This window comes from Herpailurus yagouaroundi, unplaced genomic scaffold (assembly GCF_014898765.1).
Source record: "Herpailurus yagouaroundi ecotype Mexico unplaced genomic scaffold, PumYag 193, whole genome shotgun sequence".
Taxonomy (NCBI): domain Eukaryota; kingdom Metazoa; phylum Chordata; class Mammalia; order Carnivora; family Felidae; genus Herpailurus; species Herpailurus yagouaroundi.
In genome coordinates, this window is record NW_024412424.1 from 1559477 (window position 1) to 1571612 (window position 12136).

The 12136-nt window shown below is 53.3% G+C and overlaps 1 protein-coding gene across 5 annotated transcripts in view; it reads right to left on the reverse strand.

Annotated features, from left to right (window-relative positions):
* Positions 1–12136, reverse strand: part of CPAMD8 (C3 and PZP like alpha-2-macroglobulin domain containing 8) — an 82784-nt gene that overhangs the window by 58845 nt on the left and 11803 nt on the right. For all 5 annotated transcript variants that reach the window (XR_005781440.1, XR_005781438.1, XR_005781437.1 and 2 more), the window contains exons 9-13: positions 11352–11436; positions 9958–10066; positions 7172–7399; positions 4088–4258; positions 160–288 (exon numbers count right to left, since the gene is read on the reverse strand). Coding sequence is in view for 1 of the 5 variants with exons in the window: in XM_040444838.1 (XP_040300772.1) it covers positions 160–288; positions 4088–4258; positions 7172–7399; positions 9958–10066; positions 11352–11436 (722 nt within the window). In the remaining 4 variants the exon portion in view is untranslated. The remainder of the gene's footprint in view (positions 1–159; positions 289–4087; positions 4259–7171; positions 7400–9957; positions 10067–11351; positions 11437–12136) is intronic.

Genomic DNA, 12136 nt, shown 5'->3' on the forward strand with positions numbered 1-12136 from the left:
GGGCCACAGCCTGAATATTCACCATAATTAAACTATGGGCATTCATTCCGAGGAATACGGCCTTGCTGGAGGGCCGGGGGCCAGGGCATCAGTGTCGGCCCTGCTGGGGCATGCACACATCCCCTGGAGGTGTGTGGAGGGCACGCCTGAGCACCTTACCTGCAGGGGGCGGGCGGGGGGCTGCAGCTGCAGGTGGCACTGGCTGGGGGAGTACCAGCTGCTGAGAGAGAGGTAGCTGGGCAGGTACTGGGCCCCCACGGGCTTTCCGTTGAGTGCCGTCACCTTGGTCTGAGGAAAAGAGGGTACTTGGTCAAGGCCTGGGTGCTTGGCCTAGGAAGAGGGTCCTTGGGGATGCTTCTGCCTGCCCTGGCCTGTGGCAAGACCCTCTCATGTCCCAATTCCCCTTTGGGGAACCCTCTCCCCGGTTCTCAGAGAATGGGGTCCAATGTGCTTTTGCCCCCCTCTCCCCGTTCCTCAGCTCCAGGAAGCAAGTGTCCGAGGCTGGTCACAGGGTGTTAGGGGGTAGCTCAAGACAGGGGCAGGTGACTCATGTGGCTGCCAAGAGAGCTCTATCATGGACATACTAGGAAACCCTCCCCGTGCCCCTGTCTCTCTCTCTCTCTCTCTCTTTCTCTGGCTTGCTAGTGACCCTGGTGGCTTCTTGGAGGGGATCACAGGCCTCAGAGGACGGTCAGGAGATGGAGAGGCTGTGTGGGACAGCACCCCCGTGGCTCTGGAGCCTGCTCCTCCCTAAGCTCGAGCCCTGCCGCCCTGCGTGCACCAAGCCCTGGGTGGTTATACGGCTTTGCTCCTTTGGGCTTTGAGCTTTTTCCCTTCACTTGCCCCAACACAAGGGAGAGGCCAGAGGAGCAGGTCTAAGACCTCTGTGAGATCAAGAATAAAGAGATTGGCCCTGGGGCGCCTGGGTGGCTCAGTTAAACGTCCGACTCTTGGTTTCGGCTCAGGTCATGATCGCAGTTTGGTGAGTTCGAACCCTGCGTCGGGCTCCGTGCTGACCGTGTGGAGCGCGCTTGGGATTCTCTGTCTCACTCTCTCTCTGTCCCTCCCCCACTTGCACTGTCTCTGTCTCTCTCAAAAGAAAGAAACTTAAAAAAAAAAAGGAGGGGGGGCGCCTGGGTGGCTCGACTGGTTAAGCGTCGACTTTGGCTCAGGTCATGATCTCACAGTTTGTGGGTTTGAGCCGCACATCAGGCTTTGTGCTGACAGCTCAGAGCCCGGAGCCTGCTTCGGATTCTGTGTGTGTGTGTCTCTCTCTCTCCCTTTTTCTGCTCCTCCCCAGCTCTCTCTCTCTCTCAAAAATGAGTAAATGTTAAAAAAAAAAAAAAAAAAAAAAAGTTAGCCCATTTTTGTCCCCGGTTTCTGGGAGGTAGCCTCCAAAGCCTGGAATTTTCCAAGTGATGAGAGTGTCTTTGTTATTTACGGTGCATCCTGAGGGTATATGCCATCAAGCCGAATCAGGACAGGGGCAAAGGGTTGGGGTTTTGAGACTTGTGATACCAGCCTAACCTCCAGGGAGGGAGGCGACTGGAACCGGAGTCTGTCACAGGGCCCGTGACTCACAGCTACTTTACGAACCCCGGTGGACACCGTGGACACCGAAGCTTGAGAGAGCGCCCCCGGCCAGCCGTTCTCTGGGGGCACGGTCACACATCATGAGCCGGGAGGATGGTGTGTCCCAGGGACCCCAGAGGGACAGCTCAGGAAGCTTCAAGTGCTTCAAGTGTGGGACCCTCCCAGCTCTGGCCCCACGCCTCTCTCTTTTCGGCTGGTGCTGATTTGCCACACTGCTATAAAAAAAAACTGTGATTGCAAGAGACACGCACTTCCAGTTATAAACTAAGTCCTGGGGATGGAATACCCGGTGGCGTGACTGTAGTTAACAACACCGCAGTGTATACTTGAAAGTTGCTAAGAGTAGATCTCAAAATTTCTCGTCATAAAAAAAAACGTAGAACTATGTATGATGCTGGCTATTAATTACACGTACGGTGGTGTCTGTTTCACATGTGCAAATATGGACTTATGGTATACACCTGAAACTAACACAGTTACAAGTCAACTGTCCCTCATTTAAAAAATAATTGACTTGGGGCGCCTAGGTGGCTTAGTTAAGTGCCTGACTCTGGTTTCGGCTCAGGTCACGATCTCATAGTTCGTGAGTTCGAGCCCTGCATCGGGCTTGGGATTCTGTCTCCTCTCTCTCTGCCCCTCCCCGACTCGCACGCACAAAGGTACTCTCTCTCTCAAAAATGAATAAACATTTTTAAAAGTTAAAAATAATTGATACTTACAATTAGCTTCCCTTTTTTAATTTTTATTATTTTTTTAATGTTTATTTCTCAGAAAGAGAGACAGACAGACAGGCAGAGAAAGGGCAGAAAGAGAGGGAGACACAGAATCCAAAGGAGGCTCCAGGCTCTGAGCTGTCAGCAGAGAGTCCGACACGGGGCTCGAACTCACACACTGAGAGATCATGACCTGAGCTGAAGTCAGTCCCTTAACCGACTGAGCCACCCAGGCGTCCCAAGTTTTGTTTTTAAAAGAATAATTAAAGACCTTTTCCTAAACAGTATTTGGTAACAGAAATAAAATATCTATTAAAGTGACATTTTGGGGAAAAGCTAATTTTTAAAAAAAAAATTTAAGTGTACTTATTTTGAGACAGACAGACAGACAGAGAAAGCAAGCAGGATAGGGGCAGAGAGAGAGAGAAGCCCAAGCAGGCTCCACACTTGAACTCCTGAACCAGGAGATCAAGACCTGAGCTCAAGTCAGGCGCTCAACCGACTGAGCCACCCAGGTGCCCCAGGAAAAGCTCATTTTTAGACATGTATCTATGACAGAGAAAATTTTTCAGCTAATTCTGGTATTTGTAGTCATCTCAGGGCTTTGCTGCTACTTAATTGCTAGAGGACTAAATGCAAATAAAAGGGACGTCTTGCGATCATTAAGAAAAAGCTGTCATTGTAACCAGCAATTTGCAGCCCGCTGGATGGCCCGGAGAGCCCCAAGCTTGCAACTTCCCATGGTTAAAAATCTTTAAGGACAGGGCGCCTGGGTGGCACAGTCGGTTAAGCGTCCGACTTCAGCCAGGTCACGATCTCGCGGTCTGTGTGTTCGAGCCCCGCGTCGGGCTCTGGGCTGATGGCTCAGAGCCTGGAGCCTGTTTCCGATTCTGTGTCTCCCTCTCTCTCTGCCCCTCCCCCGTTCATGCTCTGTCTCTCTCTGTCCCAAAAATAAATAAACGTTGAAAAAAAAAAAATAGTCCCTTAAAAAAAAAAAAAAATCTTTAAGGACATGTTGCCCCACAGAGGACAGTCACCACAAGCGTCCTCGGCTCCCACCTACACATTTACTCTAAGCTGCCCCCGCCCCTTCCCCGCCATCCAGCGTCCATGGGGCTGTCACAGAGCCGGACGCCCTCTTCTGTCACTCCTGCTCCTCTCTTCCCTGACAATGGGACCCCGTGTCCTACCTTCATAGCTCCAGGCTTGGTGGCCTCTCTGTCATCACCTTCTGTCTGCCCACCTGTGCCCGCACCCCACCCCCCGACCAGGTACCCTGTAATGTCACTGGAACAACTGCTGAGTTTCAAAAACCAGGCCACTCTGTCCCCCTGATGCTGCCTTCTGGGTAAACCCCAAGAACCCCTGTGAGGTGGGGGGCACCCCACCAGCTCCCTCCTCCACATCTTCCTGAATGGCTCAGCCTGGCTGGGCCCTGCAGGACCCAGTTACACTATGATCGAGGGCCTCTGGGCCTCTGCACATGCTGTTCCACCCTCCCAGAAGCAGTCTGGATGACCCTCCCCAAGGTCAGGAGTCCACACGGTGGGATCCCTTTGGGAAAGCCTCCTTCAGCATGGTAGCAAGGAAGCTTCGCCTCTCCTTGACCTCCTGTCTTGCCTTGGGCTCTCCCCCGGTCAAACTCCCCGTCAAAGACCATAAACTCCCTCAGGGAAGCAGCAGGCCACAGTTCCACTGAGCTCGTGCCCAAGCATAAATCAGGGAAGGCACCAAGGCTGTGCCTTGTGGCTGAATGACAAAGGTCCAGGCAACTCACCCACCTCCAGCCACACGTGTTGGGCCGACATGGGGATGAAGGGGATTTCAAACCCCACCAGCCCTCCCCGGGACACAGATTCAGTGGTGTAGATGTTGTCCTTCGAGGTCAGCTCTGCCTTGATCTGGACCGTCACCCCCTCGGCCGGGCTGCCGTCTGGGTAGGACAGCTCCACCTGGAAGGGGATCACCAAAGATTCAACACAGTCAAGGCAGTACCACTCTCCAGACGGATCTACAGACTCGACCCAATCCCCCACCAGAATCTCAGCCAACTTCTTTGCAGAAATCGACAAGCTGTTGCTAAAATTCACAGGGAAATAACCAAATAACCAAAACAACCAGGAAAAAGAGGAACCAAGAAGAACTCATATCTCCTAGTTTCAAAACTGTGAAGCTACAGTAATCAAGACTGGCCTAGGAGAGACATGGCGATCAATGGTACGGAATTGAGAGTCCAGGAATAAACCCACACATCCATGGCAAATTGGTTTTCAACAAGCCTGCCGAGACCATTCACTTGGAAGAGAACAGGTTCCTCAACAAACAGTGCTGGGAGGACTGGACACCCACATGCCAAAGAATGAAATCGAACCCCTACCTCACACCATCTGCAAAAGTTAAAAATGGATCATAGGGGCACATGGGTGGTTCAGTCGGTTAAGCATCCGACTCTTGGTTTCAGCTCAGGTCATGATTTTGAGGTTTTGTGGATTTGAGCCCCGAGTCAGGCTCTGCGCTGACAGCATGGAGTTGGCTTGGGGATTCTCTCTCTCCCTCTCTCTCGCTCTCTGCCCCTCCCCCACTCACACTAAATGTCCCCCTCAACATAAATAAACTTAAACTAAAAAAAAAAAAAAAAAAGATCATAGACCTGAAGTTAAGAGCTGGAACTTTGAAACACTTAGAAGATGGAGAGCTGGGCGGGGGAGGCCAGGAGAGGAGGACCTTCACGACCTTGGACTTGATCAAGAAGTCACAAGGTACAAGTTACCACGGGCTGGCCGTTAGCCTGGTGCCACGTGGTGTGGAAAAAGAATGAGCAGAGGCTATTTATTCACAGCTTGCTGCAGCCAGGGAGTCACAGCCACCATCACTTGTGTTTGGCAGAGACTCAGGTGCAGGTGAAGTGGGAAAGCCTTGTAGAGAAGCAGGGAGGGCTTCAGGTGTGCCTCCGTTGGAGGCTATAGCTGTGGGGAAGCTGTGGGGGCTAACCGGAAGTGGGGTATCCTAGACAATCGGTTAGGGGAACGTATAGGGACTCCGTATCTCTCCAATGTGCAGATCTGATCTATTCTATTCTATTCTATTCTGTTCTAGTCTATTCCATTCCATTGCATTTTAGAGACAGAGAGTGCACAGATGCACAAGTAGGGGAGAGGCGCAGAGGGAAAGAGACAGAGGATCTTAAGCAATCTCCATGCTCAGCGTGGAATCCAAAGAGGGGCTCGATCCCACGACCCTGGGACCATGACCTGAGCTGAAATCAAGAGTCGGACACTTAGCCGACTGAGCCACCCAAGTGCCCCGGCATTCTCAATTCTGTCCCATTGGTCTCCAGGTACAAATTACTGTGTACGAATCACCACATGCTGGCCGCTGGCCACTGGCCTGGTGCCACGCTGGGGGAGGAACAGAACGGGTAATGCTATCAACAGTTCCGTGTGATGCTCAGACCTCATTCAGACGTAGAAGAGGCAGTCGGAAAGAGGGGTTCAGAAGACAGGGATGGTGTGAAAGAAATATGGCCAGTGGGCCCTGAAGGACCCTAGAGTAGCCCCTCGACCGTGCAGGTATTTGGTGACAGAGTGACAGGGGCTTCGGCTGGCATGATCCCCATTTACAGCTCTGCTCTTTAATGCAGACGGTGGATAATTTCTCAGTGGTCCCTGAAATGCTCCCTTTCATTGATCTGACAGCCCGAGCCTCTTCTCCATGCACATTCTGACCCTGCACGTTGGGCTTTAGCTTCTCCTCAAGCTGGGACCCTCAAAGCCAGGGGCGCATAGGCCGTGTCTCTGTGATTGCGCCTGAGGGGCTGGGATCCGGCACAGACAGAAGGGAGGTCTCAGAGCAGAGCAGGAGTAGCAGGCCACAGCATGAGGACACCGGGATCCTGTGAGTGACCCACAGAAGGTTAGAGGGGCCAGCGATGTGGGCGGTGGGCAGAGCTGTGGTCAGGGGTGCAGCCAGCTTCCTCTGGGGTGACACTGGGCTCCACTGGCCTTGGCCCCCCGGGACACAAATGCCCAGTTCAGCAACTAGGATAAGGATCTCAGGTTTCTGGTCACCTAAAACTTGACTGTGTATAAGAATGGCATGATGGGTGGGCAGGAGGTGGGGGCCTATTCAAAATGCCACATTTGGGGCACCTGGGTGGCTCAGTTGGTTATGCATCCGACTTCAGCTCAGGTCATGATCTTCCGGTTCATAAGCTTGAGCCCCACATCGGATTCTGTGCTGACAGCTCAGAGCCTGGAGCCCGCTTCGGATTCTGTGTCTCCCTCTCTCTCTGCCCCTCACCCCCCTTAAAAATAAGTAAACATTAAAGAAAACACACACATACACACAAAACGCCACTTTCCCCCAGGAGATCGAATCAGTCTGTCTCAGGGACAGGAGATCTGCCTTTTGGGGCATTCCCTTGGATATTAGTTCATCCAGAAATAAGTCGACCCAAATAGGAAAGGCATTGCCTGAGAGAAACCGAATGAATGGCTTTACAACGCCTTGGTTTAACGCTGTAGATACACGAATGTCTATCTACGTCAACTAAAGCAGACCATCCTTTTAGGTGGAGCAAAATGCCCAGTCCCCTCACCCTGGGCCCAGTACCAGCTCTTGCCACAGTCAGCAGAGGAGGCCCTGGTCCCCAGACAGCAAAGGTTATGCAATGTAATTAAAGGACACCGTCCTCCGCAGAGTCACTGCTGGGACACTGAGTGACTCAGAGTCACTGCTGGGACACTGATGGGACCCACTGCCGTGGATTCTCGGTGGTCCTCGGGGGGCGGGGGGGCTGGGGCGGGAGGTGGTGCGGAGCCTGCGCCCTCAGACGGCCCCTGCTGGGCCCCATCCCCAGCGCTTACCTTTCCCACGTAGGACAGGCCAGGCTTGAACTGCTTCCTGGTGTCCTTGGAGTAGCGGACGTCCACCAGCTGCCTCTGGACAGGAGTGGAATCATCAAAGGCCACCTGCTGGCTCCCGTCCACACTGACCACCATGGCCCAGATGCTGACAGTGCCCCGGAAGTGCTCGGGGACATCAGCTGGGATCATGTCCTTCACGCAGATGTCGAAGTCCTGGGAGCCGTGGATCTGGAGGCAGGAAACGCCCAGAACGTGCTCACTCGGGGTCAGAGTGGTTTCAGTGAATGACTCTCAAAAACGCATGTGAAGTCCAAGACTCTCCAGCCGCTTGGAGGGCCAGGGGGGTCACTGGATCCCTTGTTGGATATGCCATATGACCCAGGGAGGAGGGGCATCGGCCCCACCAGGCAGAAGAGGAGAAGGCTTCTGTAGTAAGTTGCTCACCCTCCCACAGACAGCAGGACAGGGATTTGAACTAAGTCACCCCCACTTTGGAGCACTCGCTCCCGCTCCTGGGGCACAGAACGCTCCCATTCACCCCCTACCCCAGGACCCAGCCAGGAGCGGGGCGAATAAGTCCATCCAGGAACAGCTTTGGAGTACATTACTCAGCAAACCAGACAATTAAGGCTAGGGCACCACAGCCTGCAGGGAGGACAGGGTTCAGTGCCGGAGGCCCCTGCAGAGACAGAGGATCCCCAGGATGTGTGTGCACGTACGGGGCGGCACGCTCACAACTGAGCCAGGTTATAAAACTTTACACGCACGGGAGTGTGAAATCATGCAGCCGCCGTGGAAAACAGTCTGGGAGTTTCAAATGGCTAAACATAGCTACCACTGAATCTACAAATGGGTAACAGGTTGGCCAGACCACATAGAAAAATGGCCAACCCATTGCCTATACACCAGCCTTGTAGAAAGTCTGACCCCTAGGAAGAAGCCAAACCCCCATAACAACCAGCCCCACACGGCCAGGACTTGATTAATCACGGGCAGCTTTTCTGATTTTTTTTGCCCCTACTTCCTGTTTTTTTTTTTAATTTTTTAAAAAATGTTTATTTCTTTCTGAGAGACACAGAGCATGAGCAGGGGAGAGGCAGAGAGAGAGGGAGACACGGAATCGGAAGCAGCTCCAGGCTCTGAGCTGTCAGCACAGAGCCCGACGCGGGCTCGAACCCACGAACCGTGAGATCATGACCTGAGCTAAAGTGGGACGCTTAACCGGCTGAGCCACCCAGCCGGCTGCCCCTACTTCTTTGAACGAATTGAGAAAGCCACACATGCACCCCTAACCAATCTCACCGGATGCTCCCCTTCTAGTTAGGTGGTGACAGCTTCCCCCAAACACCCACAGCCTCCAACCGGGGCACACGCGAAACCCTCCCTGTTTCTCACGACCAAGCTTCAAGTCTGCCAAACGGAGGTGATGGCGGCTGACTCCCTTGCTACAGCAAGTTCCGAATCAACGGCCTCTGCACGTTCTTACTCAGATGGCTTCTTTATTTAATTCCATACCACACGACCTAGGGACGCCACATCCAAGAGAAATGAACACGGCCAGCCCCACAAAAACCTGGACGCGAGCGTTCAGAGCAGCAGCGGCGGTAACAGCCAAAAAGTGGAAAACAATTCAGATGGCCATCGCCGGGCAAACGGATAAACAAAATGTGGTCCCTCTGCATGATGGAATATTATTCGGCCACAGAAGGGAATGAAGCCCTGACACGCGCTACACTGTAGATGCACCTTGAAAACATCGTGCTGGGGGGTAAGAAGCCAGACGCCGAGACCATATAGTGTGTGATTCCATGTGTACGGAACGTCCAAAATGAGCAAATCCATACAGACAGAAAGCAGATCTGTGGTTGCCCAGGGCTGGGGGTGGAAAGAGATTAATCACAAAAGGGCATGAGGAATTTGGGGAGGATGGTGGAGATTATCCTAAAACTGGGCTGAGGCAACTGTTGCACACTCTGAATATGCCCCCAACCCCCAAATCCTACATTCTACATGAATATTTGAATTGTATGGTATGTGAATTGTATCTCAATGAAACTATCTTGTGGGGGGGGGGGGGGAGGCGCCTGGGTGGCTCAGTTAAACATCTGACTCTTGGTTTCGGCTCAGGTCATGATCTCACGGTTTGTGGCTTCGAGCCCCACATCAGCTGTCAGCATGGAGCCTGCTTGGGATTCTCTCTCTCTCTCTCTCTCTCTCTCTCTCTCTCTCTCAAAAATGAATAAGTAGGGGCACCTGGGTGGCGCAGTTGGTTAAGCGTCCGACTTCAGCCAGGTCACGATCTCGCGGTCCGTGAGTTCGAGCCCCGCGTCGGGCTCTGGGCTGATGGCTCAGAGCCTGGAGCCTGTTTCCGATTCTGTGTCTCCCTCTCTCTCTGCCCCTCCCCCGTTCGTGCTCTGTCTCTCTCTGTCCCAAAAATAAATAAACGTTGAAAAAAAAAAAAATGAATAAGTAAACTTAAAAAAAAAAATAAGGGACGCCTGGGTGGCTCAGTCGGTTAAGCGTCCGACTTCAGCTCAGGTCATGATCTCAGTTCGTGGGTTCGAGCCCCGCGTCGGGCTCTGTACTGGTGGTGCAGGACCTGCTTGGGACTCTCTAGCCCTCTCTCTCTCCCCGCCCCTTCCCCACTGGTGCCCTCTCTCTCTCTCAATAAATAAATAAACTTAAAAAAAAAAGAAAGTAAAATAAAATGAACCATCACACAGCTGAAGCCTTCCCTGCAGGAAGGGATCCATTGGCTAAGCAGCCCTGGGGCCCCTGCTCCTTACCTTCGTGGTTCTGAGGACGGGGCGCCCCACCTCCTGGCTGTAGTACCCCACGCCATTTACAGTCATATTGATCGTCAAGGTCCCCGAGACAGGTTTCCCAAAGGTATACCTGGAACAAAAGGATAAAGGGAGTTAATTTCACACAGAGCAGCAGGAGAGGGTCGGTCTCAGGAAGACCAAGCCCGTGTCGTGGCCACTGGTATGGCAGCTGATACAGGGCTCTTTCGCCCTCCTACATTCTCTGCTTACAGCCCTTTCCACAACCCAGAGCCAGGAGAGATAACGTCAGGGGCCTACAGTCCTCTGCCCCAAGACTTATGTTTGACGGAAAAAGAGACCAAGGGTCAGAGAGGAACTCTGAACCCAAGAGCAGGAGGGTATGTGAGACGACCACAGGGCCTGGCCAACTTGTTGGGGCAGGACAGTACAGAGGAGCAAACAGCCGTGGGCACCAGGGAAGCCCGGGTCTCAGAGCCCTGGTGAGTGCAGTTCTGAACCAGGGCTCTGACTTCTCTGAGTCTTGGTTTCCTCACCCAGAGAAGGGGAATAAAACTATCCTCTCAGAGATGCTGGTAAAACTCACACATATCTTTGTCATGCCCTATGCAGAGGGGACACCTGCTTACAGGGGCACAGGAGCGAGAGGGACGATCACAGCAAATAACAAAAATAATGCCAGGCATTTTGATAGTATTTTCTAGACTATTAAAAAAATGTGTGTGTCTCCAACACATCCCTGGACTGTATTGTTTTTTTTAATTGTATTTAAGGAGAGTTGACAACATCCTTGGGTTTTAAACACACCCAGCTGGGGAACCTGGCGGGCTCCGTCAGTAAAGCGTGTGACTCTTGATCTCAGGGTGGTGAGTTCGAGCCCCACGTTTGGGGTAGAGATTACTTTACACACACACACACACACACACACACACACACACACACAGCTGGAGGAGAGGAGGGCAGGACTCCCTCGGCCACAACCTCTGGCAGGTGGCAGAGCTCAGCGGGAACACAAGGCTGGGTGGGCTCTCCCTCAGAGCCCTCAAAAGGGACAGTGTCTCTGGACACCCTCTGGTTGACGCCCACTTTGGACCTGGTCATCAACCTGGTCATTAGACAGGCAACCCCTTCAAGAAATCCCTTGTGGGTCAGCCCACTCGCTGCGGGTGCTGTCTGCAAGGAAGAGGGAGTCCCTGGAAGGCGTCCCTGGGGGGAGACCCCCAGGAGGAGGGGGAGGATACCTGAGGGAGGAGGGGCATGCCTGTAGGGGATATCCCGGGGAGGGGCATGTCATAGGGGCGTGTCCCAGGGAGGGGCCTGTGGTGGGGGCGTATCCTGGGCGTGTTTCCCCGCCCCCAGGGGGAAGGGCTTACCCATGCTGACCACCTCTTCCTCACCTGGCCCTCACGGTGCCCTTCTCGCATGTGTCCAGGTCCCGGATATACTGGGGCGGGTCAATAAGGAGCTCAAATTTCGGCAACACTGGAAGGAGAGAGCAGAGAGGGAAGGGCGGCTTCCACCACTGGGGTGGCCTCAGAAAGTACTGGAGGTGTTGGAGGCGTAACAGCGAAGCCGCAGCCCCAGCCACGGAGCAGCCAACCCCACAGAAATCCACACCACCCTTCGCTGAATAAGGGCAGCATTCTGGGGATTTTGCTGACCCACCTCTATTTCCTATTTTCGGACAGACCCACACCCCTTTTTTCTCAGGAGGTCCACATCTCATCACTGTTGGGCCACATGCTCTGAATGCAGCCCAGCCCAGAAGCGCCCAAGTGGCCAGGTCCTAGACCAACTAGGGGTGGCTGGAGAGTGCTTGCAGCGGGAGGGGTTCTCTGCTTCACGACTCAGCCTTGGGAGCATCCAGCCATCTGGTCACCCTGTGCAGCTTGGGGAGCAAGGGAGCAGCACAGAGGAAACATAAAGACCCTGGTCCTTCGAGCTTGTTACACAAGGCGAGAAATGCCTTTCCTCGGGAAAACAATAAAAGAACCAAAAGAAATGGACTTAAAAGGGAAGGAAATTTGAGGCGCCTGGGTAGTTCAGTTGGTTGAGCATCCATCCGACTCTTGACTTCGACTCAGGTCATGATCCCAGGGTTGTGGGATCGAGCCTTGCGTCAGGGGCTGCACCGAGGTGGAGCCTGCGTAAGATTCTCTCTCTGCCTCTGCCCTTCTCCCCC